At 39.3% G+C, this 22,802-nt stretch overlaps 1 protein-coding gene across 1 annotated transcript; it reads right to left on the bottom strand.

The window, feature by feature from the left end:
* Positions 1-10,678: 10,678 nt before the first annotated feature.
* On the bottom strand, positions 10,679-22,741 carry LOC135481483 (galactosylceramide sulfotransferase-like). The gene is made up of 2 exons (XM_064761294.1): positions 22,727-22,741; positions 10,679-11,895 (listed from the first exon to the last, which is right to left on the bottom strand). Exon 2 carries the CDS (start codon positions 11,892-11,894, stop codon positions 10,689-10,691), a length of 1,206 nt encoding a protein of 401 aa, XP_064617364.1. The 5' UTR covers position 11,895; positions 22,727-22,741; the 3' UTR covers positions 10,679-10,688.
* Positions 22,742-22,802: the final 61 nt, after the last annotated feature.

Raw genomic sequence — 22,802 nt, 5'->3', positions numbered from 1 at the left:
CCTGTTCATCAGAAGCGTCACCTGTAGAAATCAAAATTGTATTTAATGGGATGCAGATGTGGGCTGTAAACACAATAGGACAGGGCAGAGTACCACCTGGCGGTTCACCGTGTGTTCATTCACAACTCCTGCGCAAATACACAACGCACACCATACATACCATTCCATTGTCAACCTTGACCCAGCGGTAAGTTTGACATACAAAGTGGACTGGTTATATTAGTGCACCTGTAAACATAGACATGCATGGTTGATGATGTTATACTTGTTGTTTTGGGTAGACCAATACACAGTTTTATCACAGCCTGCTACCTTTCAGATAACACTGCAACCACACAAGTTTTCTATACAATCAGAAACACTACGTAACAGTATAAGGGAAATTTCCATCAGGTCTAGATTATCATAATCTATGCACGGAAACGTGATGCACCGGCGTCTATTAGCACTTCAGTATTATGAGGTGTTCTGAACCATTTAACATATTAAATATTCTTAAAAAATACCAATGCTTTTGTTACAACAAAAATATTTCGCTCAATATGAAATGATTTATTTATTTGATTAGTGTTTTACGCCGTACTCAAGAATATTTCACTTATACGACGGCGGCCAGCATTATGGTGGGAGGAAACCGGGCACAGTCCGGGGGAAACCCACGACCATCGCAGGTTGTTGGTAGACCTTCCCACGTACGGCCGGAGAGGAAGCCAGCATAAGCTGGACTTGAACTCACAGCGACCTCTCTTGGTGAGAGACTCCTGGGTCATTACGCTGTTCTAGCGCGCTAACCGACTGAGCCATGGAGGCCCCCAATATGAAATGAAGAATACCAAAAAACAAACACTTATCTGAAAGTTGATATTTCTTTTGCCGCGCTTTCGTCAATGGGAAAGCGTAAAAAATTGGTCAACAAATTAAACAAGGCACAGTTAATCGGTTCATAGTGGATAAAATGTAGAAGGCTCTTAACACAGCGAATAATACCACCAGGGCAGTGACGAGAGTGGTGTTTGGCAAATGACCACATGTATTACCTGTGAAATCCCGCCTCATCTCAATTTACCTCAGTTTTATTCCGACTGTTTATGATCTGGTATAATCGGCAATCTGAAAACCTAGCGCGACCTGATGGGGATAGTTATTTGGTGGTCTGTGAGAAGACCTTGAGCAGCGAGGGCACCAGCTTGAATGGGATACCTCACTTTCCTCCATAACGGAGCCTCGGGTCCAAGCTGGATAGATAACTGTTCTCTTACGATACACGCGCACTACATAGCTAGCATTCCCATAAAACGCTACGTTGAAGGCTGCAATGAAGAACAGACTACAGAGGTTAGGCCTGAATTACTTTCTACGGAAATTTGCTCCATTTTCCACCAGGGCTACAGGCATGACACGTGTCACAGCCATTGCGAAAGAATCTGCAACATATCACAATGTCAACCTTTTTTCTTTTTATATACCATCATTATTTATTTCACTGCTGATTAACGCTGAACTCAAAGGTTTGGGCATGGCATTCATGGATGTAAGGTGCAATCACGCTTTAGAGCGAGATTTGCATGTTATCAGATAGACTGGCTTATACCCGTCCGTCCTATATTCTGAACAAACTTTACACTGAGATGCAGTATTTCGTATTACAGGAACAGTATTAAAACAATTAATAAATGAAACTGCGGTTTTTCACTAAGAGGACCATGGCGGGGTTTACGGGTGAATGATTACACGGTTTGTCAGAAATTTCAAAGAGGATGTCAAATTGGAGTACACTAAGTCGCCAGAACACACCGACAACCTTTGCCAAACTGGTCATTTTGCATGCACCGGGGACTTCTAAGGGCATTTTATACTCAAACACTTAAAAACTACATGTAGGTGTAAACGTGAGACAGGCAAGGCAATCATGCGCGTTTAATAATTCTCAGTATCCAAAGGTGAATGTATAAAAAGTAATCTCACTACTATTTTTCACCTGATGTTTAGCTTTTCTCAAGTGGAACATTCTGCTAGATTCTAACTGATTCATCAACCTTGCAGAGCCACTTAGGAGTTTTACGTAAAGTTAGTTTAATTTCTGATCAGAATAACTTGAATGTTGGTACAAAAAGTATCATTTTAAGGCCTTTATGTGCTTGTGTAAGTTAATTTAGACACACCAAACTTTAGGGGAAACTCAGTATTTGTCTGCGGTTTCATTCTATTTATTTATTTGATTGGTGTTTTACGCCGTACTCAAGATTTTTTCACTTATACGACGACGACCAGCATTATGGTGGGTGGAAACCGGGCACAGCCCGGGGGAAACCCACGACCATCTGCAGGTTGCTGTCAGACCTTCCCACTTACGGCCGGAGAGGAAGCCAGCATAAGCTGGACTTGAACTCACAGTGGTCGCATTGGTGAGAGACCTTATTTCCAGTTGCTCAAGTAGCAACACTGACATGTTATAAAAAGGACATGATCGTGATCAAGGGTAACCAATGTTAAAACGCAGCCCTGTTCATACAATGTAATTTGCAGCATTGGCTTGGAGTATACAACCACATGGCAAAGTAAGAACTATGCTCGTATTTATCAAGGAAAGTAAGGCTTAAGTTATAATCGCAAGTGCTTTAAAAGCCAAACTCAGAACAGGAAAGAATTCAAACTATGGTTGGTATAATGTTTTGCAGTGAAGCATCAGTGTGCAAATTTTGAAATTACTAGAGCAAAACATTTTAACTTTAGCTGTGTTTGAATTTTCGACATATATTATGAACCCATTACCCCAGTCTAATGAAGTTAAGCTGCAGTCAGACAGCGAGATTTGTAATACAAAGATTGTTGATTGTAATCGTCTTGGGTATAAGCAGACTTGGGATTAAACCTCTGACCTCCTGACCATGATTCATTTATTTATTTGATTAGTGTTTTATGCAGTAGTCAAGAATATCCTGCCCATGAGGTGGATGATCTTCCACTCAGCCAACACAATATAGAGTTAATATTTAAAACTGAAATTCCAGTCCTTCAAAATGCTAGGAAAATCATTGTCCTTTAATCTTGCAAATCTCCAGAATGTTTTCCTTATATTTATTTATTTATTTTATTTGAATACTGCTTTACTCCGTACTCAAGAATATTTTACTTATGCGAAAGTGACCAACATTACGATGGGAGGAAATCTGTGCAAAAGAAACCCACAACCATCTGCAGGTTTGCTGCTACACCTACCCATTTACAAAAGAAGAGGAAGCCAGCATGAGCTGGACACTAATATGATGGCTTAGCATGCAATTTTTATAGGTGGAGGGAACTGGAGTGCCTGGGTTAAACCATAAATCTTTGGCAAATTACTGGCAAACATCCAAATGTGTCACATATAGGTAAACATGTCATATTGGGGAAGAAAGAAAATTGGTCTCAAGTGGAGAGGAAGGAAAGAATGACTGAATGAATGCTTGGGGTTTATCGTCATACTTAACAATTTTTTAGCCATATGACGAGGAGGAGTCATTAGGTGTTTGTACATATACTGTGTCTTATTGTGGCAGGGCTCCATGCTGCCAAAGTGCTGCAATCACTGAAGTATCATGCCGAAGACACCAGACATGACACCCCACCCAGTCACATTATTCTGGCACCATTTCCTTGCATTAACCTCTCAGTGCTGAGCACAAAGCGAGGCAGCAACAAGTACCACTTATAAAGTCTTTGGTATGACCCAACCCAGGTTTTATCCCGGGTCTCCCGACTTTGAGGCGGGCGCTCTAACCATTAGGCCATTCAAGTGGTCTATGTGAACAGGAGGGTAAAGCCATATATAGCCACACAAGTGTCAACGATCATTTATTATCACAACTGTTCTACAAATATGAACTATAAGATGAGAATGTAGAAATCGCTTGTCCATGACCGGGACTGAACTCACAGCGATACCCTGAGTGCCATGTGATTAGGAGTCACAAAACTCGCTCTATGAGTTATGCCTCACTCCCAGAAATCTTTATTTGGTGAAAGCATTTTGGATAGGTAGTACTAGTGAGAGTTTCATAGGGTGGAGAAATCTGAGAAGAGCCAGCTCCCTTCCTTTCAAGGCAGTTAATCTTGGAATTTGAATGAAAAAATAAAGTATTTCCAAAAATGTATATTGATATAAGGTGATGACGGAAGCATGAATGAAGTTCAGATATCTATGACATTCTGCAATATACTAGACACTGGAAGACGTGTTTAAATTTTGAACAATAAAAAACACACTGAACATAAACAATAGTGAATCTATAAATATAAGTGAAATTACACAAACATTAAAGCCTTTCCACAGTTCCCACACTAAACAATTAAACTTACAAGTTTATGAAAAAAAAATGACACCTCTTCAAATGTCTATCCATTGCTTCACTCTATCATCATAACTCCATTTAGGTTTGCTTTCTCGGAATGGATTTCTTCATCGTATTCAAAGGTGACTGACCTGCATAAATCTGTCACCCAAACACTCAGATTTGGCTATTTTTCTTCAAGGACCTAAACAGTAAAATAAAATAAAAAATTAAGAAACAGTCGATAAACCCAACATATAAATGCAATCTGTTTTGTATATATGTGGAGTGCAAATTTAAAAGATTATGCAGTTCTGTTTAATGCAAACACATAAACATGGAATGCAAACTTGTATATAAGGAATGCAAACTTGTATACATGGAATGCATATTTCTATATATGGAATGCAGATTACTATACAAAGTATGCAGACATGTGAAATGAAAAACATTCTAATGCATATGGAATGCAGACTTGTGCATATGCTGAATGCCGATATGAAATGGATATAATATGGACAGCTGACTTGCATATATGGAATGCGGACTTGCATATACGAAATGCTGATTTAGATGTAGGCTAGCCTAATTGATTAAACGTTTTATGCAAATGTTATATCGTTAGCATAAAATGTTCTAATTTATTTGGCTAACGAACGACTATCCCCGAAAGACTCCAACTCTTTTTCTTATATTTCCCTAGCGTCGTTGGAGTCTCGACGCATACAATGTTAATTTTGTACTCAACGAAGGTCCAGGCAGATTGTCTTTGTTACTGAACAAGTCTCGCGCAAGTAAGACACCAACTTAGAGACCTGTTTTCCGCACCGCAACCTTACGTACCTACTCGGTTTAGAATAGTTTTATTATAGCCATGAAGGCTCCGAAAATCGGCCTGGGCCTTCGTTGAGTACGAAATTAACAATGTTAACGTCGAGACTCTATCGACGCTAGGCCAGTATAAGAAAAGGAGTTGGAGTCTTTCGGGGCTAACAAGCGACCAGTTTTCGTTATTGGATTTCGTGCACACAAAATTTAACGCTGAAAACATCGGTTGTTGTTTCATACTTATACACGCGCACCGATGTCGTTCCTTATTCTGACTGAGAGGTAGAAAATCACAAAAAAAAAACAGAATAAACATCATAATTTCGTGAAAACAACACAGTGGCAAAAAAAGTGCTGATCGTACCAGAAATCGATCCCTTCAGAGTCTACAGAAGAGGGTCTTACCAAGGGGGATCACCCCTACAAACGTTTCTTACTACTGACGTATCGAACAGTAGTTATCCAACTGGAATCAATACCCATATAAATAGATATGAGCACCCAATACCCATATCAATAGATCTGAGCACCCATTACCCATATAAACATGTCTGAGTATCCAATATCCATGTAATCAGTTCTGAATACCCAATACACATATAAACAGTTCTGGGTACTCAGTACCCAAATAAACAGTTTTGAGCACCCAATACCTATATTAACATGTCTAGATACTCAGTACCCATATGTACTTATATATACAGGCCTTATACAGGCCCAATGTCCATATAAACATGTCTGAGTATTCAATACCCATATAAACATGTCTGAGTATCCAATACCCATATAAACATGTCTGAGTATTCAATACCCATATAAACAGTTCTGGGTACTCAATACCCATATAAACAGTTCTGGGTACTCAATACCCATACAAACAGATCTGAGTACCCAATACCCATATAAACAGTTCTGGGTACTCAATACCCATATAAACAGATCCGGGTACCCAATACCCATATAAATAGATCCGGGTTCCCAATACTTATATAAACAACTCTGGGTACTCAATACCCATATAAACATACCCAAGTACTCAATACCCATACAAATAGATCTGGATACCCAATACCCATATAAACAGATCCGGGTTCCCACTACTTATATGAACAGTTCTGGGTACTCAGTACCCATATAAACAGTTCTGAGCACCCAATACCTATATTAACATGTCTAGATACTCAGTGCCCATATGTACTTATATATACAGGCCTTATACAGGCCCAATACCCATATAAACATGTCTGAGTATCCAATACCCATATAAACATGTCTGAGTATCCAATACCCATATAAACATGTCTGAGTATTCAATACCCATATAAACATGTCTGAGTATCCAATACCCATATAAACATGTCTGAGTATCCAATACCCATATAAACATGTCTGAGTGTTCAATACCCATATGAACATGTCTGGGTATTCAATACCAATATAAACAGTTCTGAGTATCCAATACCCATACAAACAGATCCGGGCTCCCAATACCCATATAAACAGGTCTGGGTACCCGATACCCATGTAAGCAGTTCTGGGTACCCGATACCCATATAACCAGGCCTGAGTACCCAATACCAACACAATCAGTTCTGGGTACTCAATACCCATATAAACAGATCCGGGCTCCCAATACCCATAAAAAACATGTCTGAGTATCCAGTACCAATATAAACAGTTCTGGGTACCCAATTTCCATATAAACATGTCTGAGTATCCAATACCCATATGCACATGTTTGAGTATCCAATACCCATATAAACATGTCTGAGTATCCAATACCCATATAAACATGTTTGAGTATCCAATACCTATATAAACATGTCTAAGTATTCCATACCCATATAAACATGTCTGAGTATCCAATACCCATATAAACATGTCTGAGTATTCAATACCCATATGCACATGTCTGAGTATCCAATACCCTTATAAACATGTCTGAGTATTCAATACCCATATGCACATGTCTGAGTATACAATACCCATATGCACATGTCTGAGTATTCAATACCCATATGCACATGTCTGAGTATTCAATACCCATATAAACATGTATGAGTATCACATACCCATATGCACATGTCTGAGTATTCAATACCCATATAAACATGTCTGAGTATCCAATACCCATATAAACATGTCTGAGTATTCAATACCCATATAAACATGTTTGAGTATTCAATACCCATATAAACATGTCTGAGTACCCAATACCCATATAAACATGTCTGAGTATCACATACCCATATGCACATGTCTGAGTATCCAATACCCATATAAACATGTCTGAGTATTCAATACCCATATAAACATGTCTGAGTATCCAATACCCATATAAAAGTGTCTGAGTATGCAATACCCATATAAACATGTCTGAGTATTCAATACCCATATAAACATGTCTGAGTATCCAATACCCATATAAACATGTCTGAGTATTCAATACCCATATAAACACGTTTGAGTATCCAATACCCATATAAACATGTCTGAGTATTCAATACCCATATAAACATGTCTGAGTATTCAATACCCATATAAACATGTTTGAGTATCCAATACCCATATAAACATGTCTGAGTATCTAATACCCATATAAACATGTCTGAGTATTCAATACCCATATGCACATGTCTGGGTATCCAATACCCATATAAACATGTCTGAGTATCCAATACCCATATAAACATGTCTGAGTATCCAATACCCATATAAACATGTCTGAGTATCCAATACCCATATAAACATGTCTGAGTACTCAACACCCAAAATAAACATGTCTGAGTATTCAATACCCATATAGACATGTTTGAGTATCCAATACCCATATAAACATGTCTGAGTATTCAATACCCATATAAACATGTCTGAGTATCCAATACCCATATAAACATGTCTGAGTATTCAATACCCAAAATAAACACTTTTGAGTATCCAATACCCATATAAACATGTCTGAGTATCACATACCCATATAAATATGTCTGAGTATTCAATACCCATATAAACATGTTTGAGTATCCAATACCCATATAAACATGTCTGAGTATCCAATACCCATATAAACATGTCTGAGTATTCAATACCCATATGCACATGTCTGAGTATCCAATACCCATATAAACATGTCTGAGTATCCAATACCCATATAAACATGTCTGAGTATCCAATACCCATATAAACATGTCTGAGTATCCAATACCCATATAAACATGTCTGAGTATTCAATACCCATATGAACATGTCTGAGTATCCAATACCCATGTAAACATGTCTGAGTATCCAATACCCATATAAACTTGTCTGAATATTCAACACCCATATAAACTTTTCATAGTATCCAATACCCATATGCACATGTCTGAGTATTCAATACCCATATGCACATGTCTGAGTATCCAATACCCATATAAACATGTCTGAGTATTCAATACCCATATAAACATGTCTGATTATCACATACCCATATAAACATGTCTGAGTATCCAATACCCATATAAACATGTCTGAGTATTCAATACCCATATAAAGAGGTCTGTGTACCAATACCCATATAAACAGGTCTGTGTACCCAATACCCATATAAACACGTCTGTGTACCCAATACCCGTATAAACAGCGGATCGTTGTGGGTTTTCCCCGTGCTCTGCCCGGTTTAGACATAGACCTTTATCTTACCAGATCAAAAATGAATAGTCCGAATGGTAAACCCGTACATGCGTACAAAGTGACCTAGAACGGTATAGGTCGATATAGGCTCAACAGATAGATCAAGTGTCTTAACTGCTCTTCACAGAGCTTAGCAACAGGGCTATGGTGATTTACCGGAACATTGGTCACATGATCGAACAAAGTAAGCCTCTGTCTATTGGGTCGTTTTTGTTGTCGTTGTTTTCACGACAGATACCCAGCTCCGCACAAACAACATTCTGTAGGGGGCATATACTTTGTAATTGGGTCTGTAAGTGCATTTTACTGAATGAATACTACTAAAATTGTATCCTCATAAAAGTTACAAACAACGTACCTGTCACTAGATATATTTATTTGTTTCATTAATGTTTTTACGCCGCAATCAAGAATATTTCATTTTTACGACTGCGGTCAGCATTATGGTGGAGGGAAACCGGACAGAGCCCGGGGGAAACCTACAAACATACACAAGTAGCTGACAGACCTTCCCAGAAGAAGACAGCATGATATGGATTTGTGACCGCATAGTGACCGCATTGATGAGGGGCTCATGGGCTAATGCACCGCGCTGGCACGCTAACAACCTTGGGCATGGAGGCCGCCTGTCTATGTTGGCTGTGCACAGATGATGTATATAGACCTGCTAAACATCTTTGATTGTGCAGTAATTCATTAACAGGGTTGTATTACGCTAGTCTCGTGTCTATGCAAGTTTTGAATGTCATAAAGCCACACCATACTACAAAATAGTGCGAGTACAAAAGAGTAGAACTTTTATTTATTTATTTATTTATTTATTTATTTATTGAATACTGACAGACAAACTTAATAGTATAGATGTGGAATTGTTTGTAGAGTTCATTCAGTTTTTAAAGTCATGTGATTTCATGGAATGTATATTGTTGGTATACTGTATATTTGATACTCGACAGAATTCTGCTTTTCCATATTTGATATCAATGGATTGCAGTGTGATGTCCATAACACGTCATCGATAGACACTTGCTACAGGCACTGGAACCCTGTCCACTGGGCACGGTGAAAGGGGGACACAACGAAAGACATTCGCTACACATCTGTATACTGTAGCCTTGTTGTGCGAGTGTCTATGTATTAATCATGCCTGATATAGACTAGTTCCATCCCAGGACAGTCCTCGGTTTCATGAAGCGCACTTAGCCTATATAAGTCCTTAGCCATCACGACAACATATGTTGTACAGACATGATCTGTACTCTTTATAACACTAAACACCAGACAAATGAGGGGAGGGGGGGGGACGCCGAGGCCGAGGAGGTTAGCACGCCAGCACATAGAAACAATGGTCCATAAGCCTCCCGCCAATATGGTCGCTGTGAGTTCAAGTCCAGCTCATGCATGCTGACTTCCACTCCGACTTTACGTGGGAAGGTCTGCCAACAACCTTCGTGGATTTCCCTCGGGTTTTGCCCGGTTTCCTCTCTCATTTCGTGCTGATTAAATATTCTATCCTCGGCATGTTGGCAGACAATCAATGTAATATTTTGCAAAGACAAAATCGTGATGTGATCGTCAATTTAGTGGTGAATGCTTGGGTACCTGCTCTGAAACCGGTAAGTTCTCGGACGTATAACCAGAAGATCATGTAGGCTGTGTGATTTTCCGTGATTTGAAGGTCAAGCAGATTGCATTGTTTTGTGGGACATGAAGGTGTTTCGGTGTGACAGTTGAATGCACAGCTTAATCACATTAATTATATACACTCAAATCCGCATGAGATGGAGGAAACATAAGCTGTTATTGTGTATTAATTCTACTAGATAATATACAGTTTAAAACCACCACAATAATAATAATTTGTCTGTATACATTTATTCATTTACTATTGCAAAAATTCTTCAGTTTTTGTTGGCGTCGAATATCGTCTAGGACGAGCGGCCCACGCGAGGCCAGTCTTTGACAATTCCTGTAAGGAACTTTGAATGATGCAGAAAACTTGCTAGATGCAATTGTCAAAGTCTGGTTAGAGTTTCCCCTTTGACAAAATTCCTTAAATTGTCTTTTAATTGAACGGAATAAGGAAAGTTCTTGCTGAAAGTCTTCCCCTTCGGTTTCAATGGATCGTTGAAGTTTACCAAGAAAGTGCTCATACAAAATGTAGTCCGCCATTGACCAATTTTTTAACCTTTTGTAGTCTTCGTCGGTAATATTGACAACTGGTTTTTTCCAGTTTTTATTTTTTATCATATACAAAATATCATTTGTCGTCCAACAGAGCTTACGTTTGAGTAACACCAGCGACTCGTCCAGTTTCTCTAAAACCAGCACCATTGCAAATTTCTCATCAATTTCTGCGATTTTTTGACGGATTTTATCAACATTTCGAAAGTAACTCGGAGCTAAGCCAAAGTATGACATCATTGGGTTATGAGTTAAAGATCGGGAACCAGACTTTGGTTCATACTTTTCAGGCTTGAGCAAATAATTCTTTACTTTGTTGTCACCCTGAATGTTAAAGTTCAGGTAATAGATGGTTGAATATAACTGGTTCATAGGTTCTCGTAACAGAGAAATGTAGACAACGTCAGCAGGAAAATATCGCTTGAAATTTGCATAATCATAGATCACGTGATTAGCCATCAAGTCACAATATTTTCTGGAGTTTGGTAAATAAAACTTATTCAACGAGAGTTTGTTTTCACTCCCTTCGAAACCAGGCCGTGGAAGCAAAAACCTGAGGCCTCTCTGATTTCCGAAACGCCACATGAGGTGGGTCATCGTGCTGCTTCCGGTTTTGGGGATTCTCACGTAGATCACGTGGCGTTTTTCCTTACACTTGGCATGCGCGTTGATAGGGGACGGCACAAGAGCTTTTGTAGAGGATAACGTTGACAACAGAGGACGAGAAAAGAGTTTTCCCTCTTTCCTGAGGACTGGTCTGTGGTATTTGAAAACTGCTTTTGTAGAACGCGGAGGTACCGCGATGGAGAGATGTAGAATTATCTTTGACCAGAGCATGACTACTGTAAGGAGAAACACACACGCAGTCAAGCACAGGAACATCGAACGTGGGCTGGCCATTCTGTGAAGAAAGAGTGAAATTGCGATAAGCTAGAATGAAGCTACAAATATATGGACTGTCTTCCCATATGTATGAAGAGGACAGATGAATAATACAAATATGAACATAATATCAAAATTTTGTTTTTTTGTGCTCTAAATCCATTTCCAAGAAGCCTTGAATGAGAGTCAGGATAAACTTTTTGGTGAATCTTCTTCTCATATTCACTTCTTGGTGAAAATCCTTAACTTTGTCCCTTAAGCAACCTAAACACAAGGTCGGGCAGATAAATATTCACATGTTCATCATCCCATAGAGTCGGTGATCTGTCATCGTTTAAATGAGGGTCGATGAAATTTCGTCTTCCCATTTACTGAATGTGAACAGTAAAAATACCAAATATAGTCGTCAGTAGGTTCATCATTAATTTATACCGGTGCGCCATGATCAATATTCACTGCTCTTATTGAAAATTTCTGGTGGAGTCACCGGACCTACAGCCACACACGCTCGGTGATTACAGGGCCACACGGGGATGACACTTTCAATAAATGCACACTTCACATGACCGTTGTTGAGCCAAACTTTCAGTCCAATCAACATCAGGGTCTGAAGCCGTTCCTTTCAAACAAGATATGATTTTAAACCATACCGCACGATGAAACTTTGCTAACGTAACCTACGTCTCTCTCGCGTGACGCCAGAGCGTGAGGGGATTCCCGTGGCGTAGGGATTTCACCTCATCTCGTGAAGTGGCGACCTTGCAATAGTTTAGGCTCGTGAAGTTTTACTAGACTGATTTTTTAAATAGTTTGCAACTGAAACTAATGAAATAGAAATTTAAAGAACATAATAGTTTTCGAGCTGAAGAAATTGGGCTCATTTATACATGGACTATATTTGTCGGCGCTGGGTCTCTAGCTGTAGCAAGTCCGTCTGCTGACTGATGGAAAAAAAACGCGTGTGTGTTTTGACAACTTATTATGCATAAATAAAGGTATATGATAAATAGACTATCATAAAAGTGTGTGTTCCGCGATGTTGTTGCGGTCGGCCTGTGCATCAGCCTCGCGACACTGGTGTGATAATCTCTATTTATAGTTCTTAAGTGGTTTGTGTTGAACGCTGTTTGGTAATGGGCCTTGCGATTATTGACCAAGGACCTCCACTTTTGACGCCTGGATATAAATAAAATTTCATTAAGACCAGGAAGGTTGTTGGCCAATGTAAATACTATATAAAAGATCAACGACTCTCGCAGATTCAAATCATAGACTGATTACGGCAGTACAACAGCCACCAAAACTGGCTACGCCAGATCAACAATCGCCAAACCTGACTACGCTTCAACAACCATCACCAAAACTGGCTATGCCAGTACGACAGTAACCAAAACTGCCAGTACAACAGTAACCAAAATTGGCTGCGCCAGAACATCAGTCGCCAAACCTGCCAATGCCAGATCAACAATCGCCACACCTGACTACGCCTGAACAACGGTCACCAAAACTGGCTATGCCAGTGCAACAGTAATCAAAACTGGCTACGCCTGAACAACTATCACCAAAACTGGAAACCCCAGAGCAACTGTCACTAAAACTGGCTACACTATAAAACAACTTTCACCAAAAGTGGCTACACTAGAACAAGGGTCACCAAAACTGGCTACTCTAGAACAAGTGTGACCAACACTGGCTTCACTAGAATAAATGGATTTTTTCAGATAGGCCTATAGGCCTACAACCACATGACCCACTGGAGCGGTTCAAGTTCCTCTTAAAATTAACCTTTCGCCAAAGGCAGGTTTAGTTTATCCCTGGAACTCCGGCTGACTCAACCCAAAAACAACTTACCGTTTTCAGAAAAATTCTAGAATATGGCAATAAACAACAAACACATCAAAAATTTGACCTATTTGAAAAAATTATAGGAGTTACCAGTCAGAGCTCCTCACCGTCAGAGCTCCTCACAGTCAGAGCTCCTCACCGTCAGAGTTCCTCACAGTCAGAGCTCCTCACAGTCAGAGCTCCTCACAGTCAGAGCTCCTCACCGTCAGAGCTCCTCACCGTCAGAGTTCCTCACCGTCAGAGCTCCTCACCGTCAGAGCTCCTCACAGTCAGAGCTCCTCACCGTCAGAGCTCCTCACAGTCAGAGTTCCTCACCGTCAGATTTAGGCTTTATAGTTTGTACCTGCAATGTTTAGCCGGGCCAGCTCTCCCAACATCCCCTGTTAAGGCTCATGAAAATGTTCAGGAAGATTTCATCAGCAACTCCTGTTGTTTGATCTAGCGCAAAATCTGGTTGACCTTGGGCAGTTGCTAGTCAATACGTCTGTCATGTATGGCCGTAATCTAACTGACACAGGGTATTAACCTATACACCATCTGATAACTCTAAAAGATAAACTATGAACCCTGTGATCAAGCAAGGTCTATTTTAAGTGTCATTTTACTGGTTGTCAGGGTTAACAGTTTCCCGTGAATTTTCAAGTTAATTGTGTCCTTCTGTACTGAAATAGCCACGAACTTGCCTGCATTGATATGGTAAACCAAATATGGTGTATTATTATACAATTCTAAGGTTAACCCATCTTTTGACATTTTGCTCGTCGCCATCAGCAAACTTTCTATTGTTAGTCGGCATTTGCGTCTATTCTCTGTTGGCTATACGTATTCTATATCCTCACATCACTGTGCTGGCCACCGTTGTATAAGTGATATATTCTCTAGTACGGCCTATAAAACACCATTCAAATGAATAAAATCAGTCATTAACATATAAATACTAGATAGTATATTCCTCTGTGGGGATGCGATTATTGTATGTGTAAAACGACTCACAAGCCAAAAAGCGATCGAAAGAGTATGAGCTGCGCAAGTTGAAAAATACTAGAACATTGTAAATATAACTCCACACACTCACACTCACTCACTCTGGACCGCTTAGGTGGCCTAATGATTACAGCGTCCGCCCCGAAGTTGAGAGACCCAGGAATGAAACCCGGCTCGTGTCATACCAAAGACTTTAAACCCCAAGCACGCACATATACACACCGTATATAGGCCTGTTTCCTGCATAATTCGTTTCAAGCATAGAGGCTGCGTCATAGAACATATATGACAGTTATGGATGGTAGTGTATACATCCAGTATTAGAGTACGATGTGTAGGTTCTATTGAGAACAAATGAAGGTACGTATATGTCCACATTATACAGATACGCTGTATATACTAATATATATATATATATATATATAGCTTATGTATTTAACTTAAAACAGGGACATATTGTTTGTCTACATACCACGAGATGTCTCTGTTGACCCGCACTTTAATGGAGTGGATAAAGTTTTACTGATGTTAGTGTCTCACATGTAAAGAAAAGGAGTGTCCTTCACTCCTCTGTAATATAGATAGCCTTATCACGGTCCTTAAGATAGACCTGAAAAAGTGAATAACACATGAATTGTTGGAATAGCTATCTGTATTTTTCAAAGAGCAGTCAGAATAGAAATATATGGTAACAAGCAAATTGTTTACATTGTAAGCTGTAAGAGTGTTCTGTCATCATCATATTTTATTCATTTAACAACGTGCAGATGGTCGTGGGTTTCCCCCGGGCTGTGCCCGGTTTCCTCCTACCATAATGCTGGCCGCCGTAGTATAAGTGAAATATTCTTGAATACGGCGTAAAACACCAATCAAATAAATACATAAATAAAACTTACTGAACAGGACAAGAATTGTCGGATTAGCAATTTGTAGACAGCCAGAATAGGTATGACAAGCATTTTTGGTTGAAATGCTGGTTTTAGCGTCACTTCCCTAGTGGATATTGTGACAGGCCATTTTATATTGTTTATTTCTTGTTTTTGTTTACAATGCGTCTAGTCTATTTACATTTACATATTTTACTCTAATGCCAAAGAGCCGAATATCCTGGCCCGTTCTAAAAGCAAGTCTAGAATTTGGGATAGAATTTCGAAGGATACTGCTCTCCAGCCTATGAACGTAGCTACTGCAGACTATTACAACCTTCATTGTTGTTGTCCCACACGTTTAGATGCCTCTGTGAACTGACATACAGTAGTGATTATCGATTTACTGTTTTTTCCTTTACATGGAGAGAATCGTACAAAACATTTGTGGTAGAAACATCATCATTAAATCCAATGTCTCTTGGTCTGTCTCTCCGAAACGTAATGTTTACTTTCCAAGAAAAAGTGATGGGCAATTTCGGCCGGGGTGCCACAGGTACATCCAGGAGAATCAAACACAAAATCGTTGAACAAATCGTCATTTAGACTACTGCAGGCATTTCACAAGCGACATAAATATATATTAGAAAGTCTACTGCCTGCATAATACCAAGTTGTCGGTTTGGCTTTAGGGTATAACTTCAGAAGTTCGTTTTTGAATTCAGTGTGATCGGTTATCTGTTTGATCGGTTCGGGTAAGGCATTCCAGTCTCTGGTAGTTGCGGGGAAGAATGATTTGCTGAAAACTGCCGTTCCGCACATGTAAGACGTAAAACGGTTTCTTGAATGGACGACGATGTACGGATTTCTCAAGGAGTCTGATTGTGGAAGGATCTGGAGTAGAGAAGAATTTGAATGATCGTGGATAAATTTATGAAAGAAGACCAGACGGTATACTTAGTTGGCTTAGTTCGAGAAAATCGGACTCTTCTTAAAGCAATCTGGTTGCGGCACTCTCTGTGAGACCAGTTATTATTCTGAGACAGCCCTTTTGCAAGATTCGACTTGGTGTTCGTGGAATTTGTGTCAGGCCACGTCTGCAAATTCTTTAGTAGGGCGGATGAAAGTTATATCCATGATTTATAAGTTTTTGCGGCTAAGGCAATATTTAAGACCGCGAAACATCGACATCTTGTTAGACTTTGTTATTAGACTATCAATGTTTTCCAGTTCGCCTTTGCATTAAACATTACACCAAGATATTGATGTGTGATACAACATTCAATATGGTTTCCCTGAGAATGATAATCTCAAATGGGAAGATTGTCTACGCCGTAAACACAGTAATGAATATGTTTGTGTCGAATTAAAGTTTACAAACTAGGACGGGACCCATTATTTTATTGAGTATATGTCAGATAATATTCACTGTTTAACGTTGTCATGGAGAATGTCTTCTGAGATTACATAAAGTCATGTGTCGTCTGCAAATAATGTAACATTATTAATTAAGCCGCTGGGTAGATGGTTAGTGTATATCAGAAAGAGGAGAGGTCCGAAAACGGAGCCCTGTGGAGCCCCGGACGACACCTTGTGTGTTGTTCATGAGTTACGATTCGTCGTTGTCTATTTTCCACGAACAAATTGAGTAGTTTTCTGTTAATACCCCAGAACTGCAGTTTTACGATAAGTCCACGGTGCCCAACTCTATCGAATGCTTTCGAAATATCAAAACATATGAACACCATACCGATAAGTTAAATACGCTCGGGTTTCGTCACTATATCGACCACAGTTCACTGGGCTCGGGGCACTTCGGGATGTTCGCCGCGCTCCGAGCAAGATCAATGATGATGCAATTACCGAAAAATCCCACCAATGACGGAAAATATGCATAAAACAGATGGGTAATTATCAGGTGTAAATATACCCCAAAAAGGAATATTAAAAAAAAAATTGGGGTATATAGTTTTCTTCATTTCGCTTGTTTTCGAGATCCTCTCTGTATACTCCATAACTCATGCAATGGACTCTTTATGATGATCAAGTAAGATTCTCAGACATACTGAAGCTGTGGCTTTATTTCTGCTTGCTAGGTGGTACTATTTTATAGGAGAGATTTTAAAGTTTCCTTCTAGGTATGAATATTTATGTTTTTGAGAAAATGGTGGTGTATGCACCCCAGGCAAAAGTAGTAAAAAAGCCAGGTCGATCGACCTCTCACTTAGTGGGTTTGACCCAGTCAAACTGTTGATCACTTTTGTGAAACATTTGATCAGTCACCCAATTCCCCCCATCCCCCCCGCCCCCCAACTATATGTCAGGAATTTGGCTGGAGTTGTGTCAGGAGACGACGATTATCAAGCCTGGATTTCTATGTGCGCCAGGAAAAACATACAGAAAAATGTGTCACTATGGTTACCTGTATAAGTTTCTTCAAAGTACGAGCCCGGAGAAATCCTGCTATTATTCGAACAGAGGACGGGCCATTTTGCCTTATTTATATTCAACCGAAAGGGCGCAAAGCATACGGGCAGCGTTAGGAAAGTTCCATTCAAAACAAACATGTCGAGCGAGGTACGTTTGGGTGACAGAAACGATGACAGTGTGATCTTGCTAACTTTCCTACTCAATCGATATTGCTCCATCTAGGTATCATACCGAAGACATATGCATATATTGTACCATAACTGGCACGCAATGTAAAAAGGAAGCTTGGCTATAAATAATATTTATAATAGTGTTTGAAAGCCGAACGCAGTTGTCCATGAAGTAAGCTGCAGGTAAGTTTAACGAGCAGTGACTAAGAAGATGTCTTCGTGCTTCGTGAGACACTTTTCTATCTTCAGTGTACTCCATCGTTCAAACTGACCACCAAATATAACTCTGGACTTGTTTGTCAACCTGTGGAGCCCTTTTTACGCCTCTTTTTGACTGATCCTGCCACGAGCCCGACTTTACTTCTACTCTACACTAATAACATCATTAGAGCATTAAACCCCATGGATCTTAGTCTGTTTGCGGATGACACAAGTTGCATTTACTCTAACGATGACGCACCTCAAGTGATTTACGTCATAAATGTCGAGTTGGAAAACAAGTATACGTGGTTTCTAACCAACCGATTAATCTCTGAATGCCTCCAAAGCCAAATATATGTTAATAAAACACACACAGAGAGAAAAGTTCGGGTCAGCTGACTCAATAATCTGAGTCATACAATTGAGCTAATTTCACTCAGAAAACTGAGTCATACGACCAGATCAGCTGGGTTATGAAAGACTCACTTGGTCAGTCATGAAATTCACATGAGTAGTCACCAGACTCATGTATTTAGTCAAAAGACTCGCTAAACTAGACAAAAGACTCACTTTATTGGTCAAAAGACTCGCTCATTTGCTCCAAGGACTCTTTCCGCTGGTCAATGGACTCTCCGCTTGTCAGATAACTCATTCAGTTAAGAGTCACAGGACTACCTAGACTTGTGATAACGCTGCTCTAATTAACTACCGTCTGACGAGTGACTATAGCCTGTTAGCAAGATACAATGGCCAACTCATGCTGTCTTTCTCTCCGGTGGTAAGCGTGAAGGTTTGCGAACATACTGCGCATGGTAGTGGGTTTTCCCCCCAGGCACTGACCAGCTTCTTCCCATCTTTTTGCTGGCTGTCATGGTGTAAGTGAAATATCCTTGACTACTGCGTAAAACACCAATAAGTAAAATAAATACTACAGTCATGACAGTAGGCCATTACACAACAGAATTTTGATGTTTAGCACAAATGTTTGTCTTTGTCACTGAATTTTAGAAATATCCATGCATAAACCGAGTCCGGAAAAAGAAAAAGAGAGATAACAGTAAAGTGCACTGTCAGTAAAAGAACAAATACAAGTACTGGTACTATCCGTGATCACCATGCATTCTCCTGGGTTCAAATACAAGGTGGCACTGTTCACCAAGAGAAGCTTTAGCGTACTACATATAGCAGTCTCAGGTTTACATGTAAATCCTCTTTTCACACAAAAAAAGCTCCCGTTCACTTATACTGAATACATTTATATAAAACTTATTTTGAGTAATGAACTAGATCACCATAAGTGTCAGAAAAAAGTAACATAACATGGCTCGCTTCCACTTGTTTTAACACACACTGGGAATTAAAGTCCAAGCTGGGCTAACCATATTGTTCTCGGCATTAGATATTAAATGCATAACCCATTTGGTCACAAAACGTTACAGACCTACAGGAATGGATACGGGGCTAATCTAGTTCGTACTGGATTGCATTTGGTGTAAGATTTTAAACAGTTTACCATTGTTCACCTGTCATATGACTCACTGGGACGATTACCAAAACTCATGCGATGAGTCACTTGTCCAAGAAAGTTACTCAGACGCGACTCAGTTTGTGTCCAGAGTAGGTCATGTGACTGACATCACTGAGTCGAACACAACTGACTTGCTGGGATGAGTCCATATGACACAACAGTGACTCATTAACTTTTCTCAGTGCAATAACAAGAAAATAGCTGCAATTCATAATTTGGTAACGAAATTGTAAAAGTTGATAAATTCAAATTTCATGGTATATTTTTCCATGAGAAACTGACCTGGACTGTTCAAATAAGATACTTGTGTTCCAAAGTGTCAAGAAATATAGGTTTTATTTTACACATTTAACAATGTGTAAATAAAAAGACCCTCCTAATCCTTTATTACTCAATTATTTATCCATATCTACTATACGGTAATATGTTATGGGGAAGCGCATATCACACATATCTCAAGCCCTTGTACATAGATCTAAGAAGGGCAATTAGAACAATTACATTATCAGGCCGGCTTTGCCACACCCAACCGCTTTTTTGCGAACTGAAAATCTTACCCTTTGCCGAACTATCTCTATTTTCTACTCTGTTACAAACTCATATGTACTTGTATTCCATAGGCACTATTCCTGTAAGTTTAAATTCCCGTTTAATCATTTTAAATTTTAAATCCATATCACACGAGAGACAGACAACTAGCCTTCCACAAACTATTGTATAAACCATTGTGCTAGGGAATGGAATAAACTTCCATTAACACTAAGATCAGTTTCTTCTTAATCGCACTTTCAGTCTTTATTAAAATCTTTTCTACTTTCTAAGCTGCAATCTTTAGTCTAACATTACACAGTTAAGGCATAGTTGAGGTAAAAAATAAACTCATATATATTTAGGAAGAAAAAATAAATTTTTAGACACAAACTGTCAGTCTCACATCTCCAATGCTGTTATTACTTATACATGGGATAGAACAAGCTCAACCTGAGCTTTATTCCCACCATGTATTATATCTTTCTAGACTTCATTGTTATCACATTGTATCCGTATTTTGTTGATGTCTTAAAATCCAATGTATATATTTATTATTGCATGGCTAATAAAATCAATCAATCAAAACGAGCGAGCCGTAAGGTCTTTTTGCGCGTGTAATCAGCCATGTTCGTTTACATGTGAACATTTACCTAGCGCTGTGCACATGCTCCATTTCCACTGGATTGGCAGCGCCAACTGAAGCGGTTCAGTTGACGTAAGCGGAAACATACAGATAAAGTCCTCGGTTTATAGAAATAACTCTCGCCCTATTCTTTAAAACTGATATTTATTTTAGGTACAGATGTCATATAGAAAGTGGATTTAGTAACAGAATTACTAAATTCAAGTGCGGGTTTTGAACCAGAGACCTCAGGGTCAGGCACCAAATAGCAAGGAATACATGTCAACCATCTAGACCACTCGACCAATAGGCCTTCCACAAAAATAATCATCTAAATGACATCTGTACCTATCTGATATATTCACCTCAGGGAGTGACGTCATTTGTGATTATCAGAGGGGTAATGCATGTTCGCTGTAAACTCTACCTTTTATTTTTGTGGAAGGCCTGTTGGTCGAGTGATCTAATCGGTTGACATGTATTGCTGGCGATTTGGTGCCTGCCTCTGAGGTCGCTGGTTCGAAACCCGCAGTGGTCTCAGCCAAATTTCAGCACTAGAATCTGTGCTTTATTCAGGAAGTGTAATCCCTATTAACAATAATACTATTATTTATTTCTTTGATTAGTGTTTTACGCCGTAGGGCCTACTCAAGAATATTTTACTTACACGACGGTGGCCAGTATTATGGTGGGAGGAAGCCGGGCAGAGCCGGGGCGGGGAAACCCAACACCATGTTGCTGACAGACTTTCCACGTAAACGTTAAAAGTGGAGAAAACATAAACGTGACATAAAGTTCAGATGAAAGAGAGTGAAAAATTATTCCTAAATGTGGTCTTCAATATTTTTCCGTAAGGAGAAAATAGACACTTGAAAATAATTTTTGTAAGGTGGGTGTTTGGGACCCCCTTTGGTATTTATAGTCTTTTGTTAATAATGTCATAAATGAGGATGTAACACAAGTTTAATAAATATTTTTGCACTAGAATTTGTTCTTTCCACCTAACAAATGTATTAAACCTCAATTTGGATCATATTTATATTTTAATATGCTCATAAATATTATCATAATTTAGGTTAAATGCATATGTTTGGATATAAATTTACATTCAAATAAATTTATTAGACAAGCTCCGCATCCTTATTTAGAACATTATTATGCAACAAGGATAAATAACAAAAGTTGGTCCCAAATACCCCCCCCCCATACAAAAATATTTTCAAATACCCTTTCTCTTGAAAAAAAAAATTCCAAAAAAATGTTAAAGATGATATTTGCAAATAAGTTTTGACACTCTTTCATCTGATTTTGGCATCATTTTGATGTTTTCTTCTCCTTTAAAACCGCTAGCACGGTAATGTTTTCCACGATGTCAATATGCGCGATATTGCTTACTTTGAACTGTGCTATCTCGGTTGTGCAACATCGCAAAAATAAAAAGATATGCTTTTTAAACTTCCTGTGGGACACTTTATCCATGTATAACCTACATACATTTGGGCTGGTGTTATCTTTTCTTTCAATGAATAGAGGACTTTGGAATAAATAGTGGTCTTATGTTTAGCCTAAGGAGAACGTAGTCATAGATCAGGCCTGCGCGCTCATGCGTGTGTGTAAATGAAGATGACTGACTCGGCCCTACATACGTTTGTTTGCTGAGAGCTGAAACATACCGTACTGCGAGGGCCTGGGCACGGAGGCACTGTCTACAGGTGTTGACATCGTCACGCCTCGTGATCTGCCTGTCAC

This window comes from Liolophura sinensis, unplaced genomic scaffold (assembly GCF_032854445.1).
Source record: "Liolophura sinensis isolate JHLJ2023 unplaced genomic scaffold, CUHK_Ljap_v2 scaffold_145, whole genome shotgun sequence".
NCBI lineage: Eukaryota > Metazoa > Mollusca > Polyplacophora > Chitonida > Chitonidae > Liolophura > Liolophura sinensis.
Note: the sequence above shows the minus strand (reverse complement) of the source record. Positions and strands in the feature narration are given on the sequence as shown.

Bases quoted from the DNA above. Each gene is read 5' to 3' on its own strand.
- LOC135481483 (XM_064761294.1), bottom strand. From the start codon at position 11,894: ATGGCCAGCCCACGTTCGATGTTCCTGTGCTTGACTGCGTGTGTGTTT.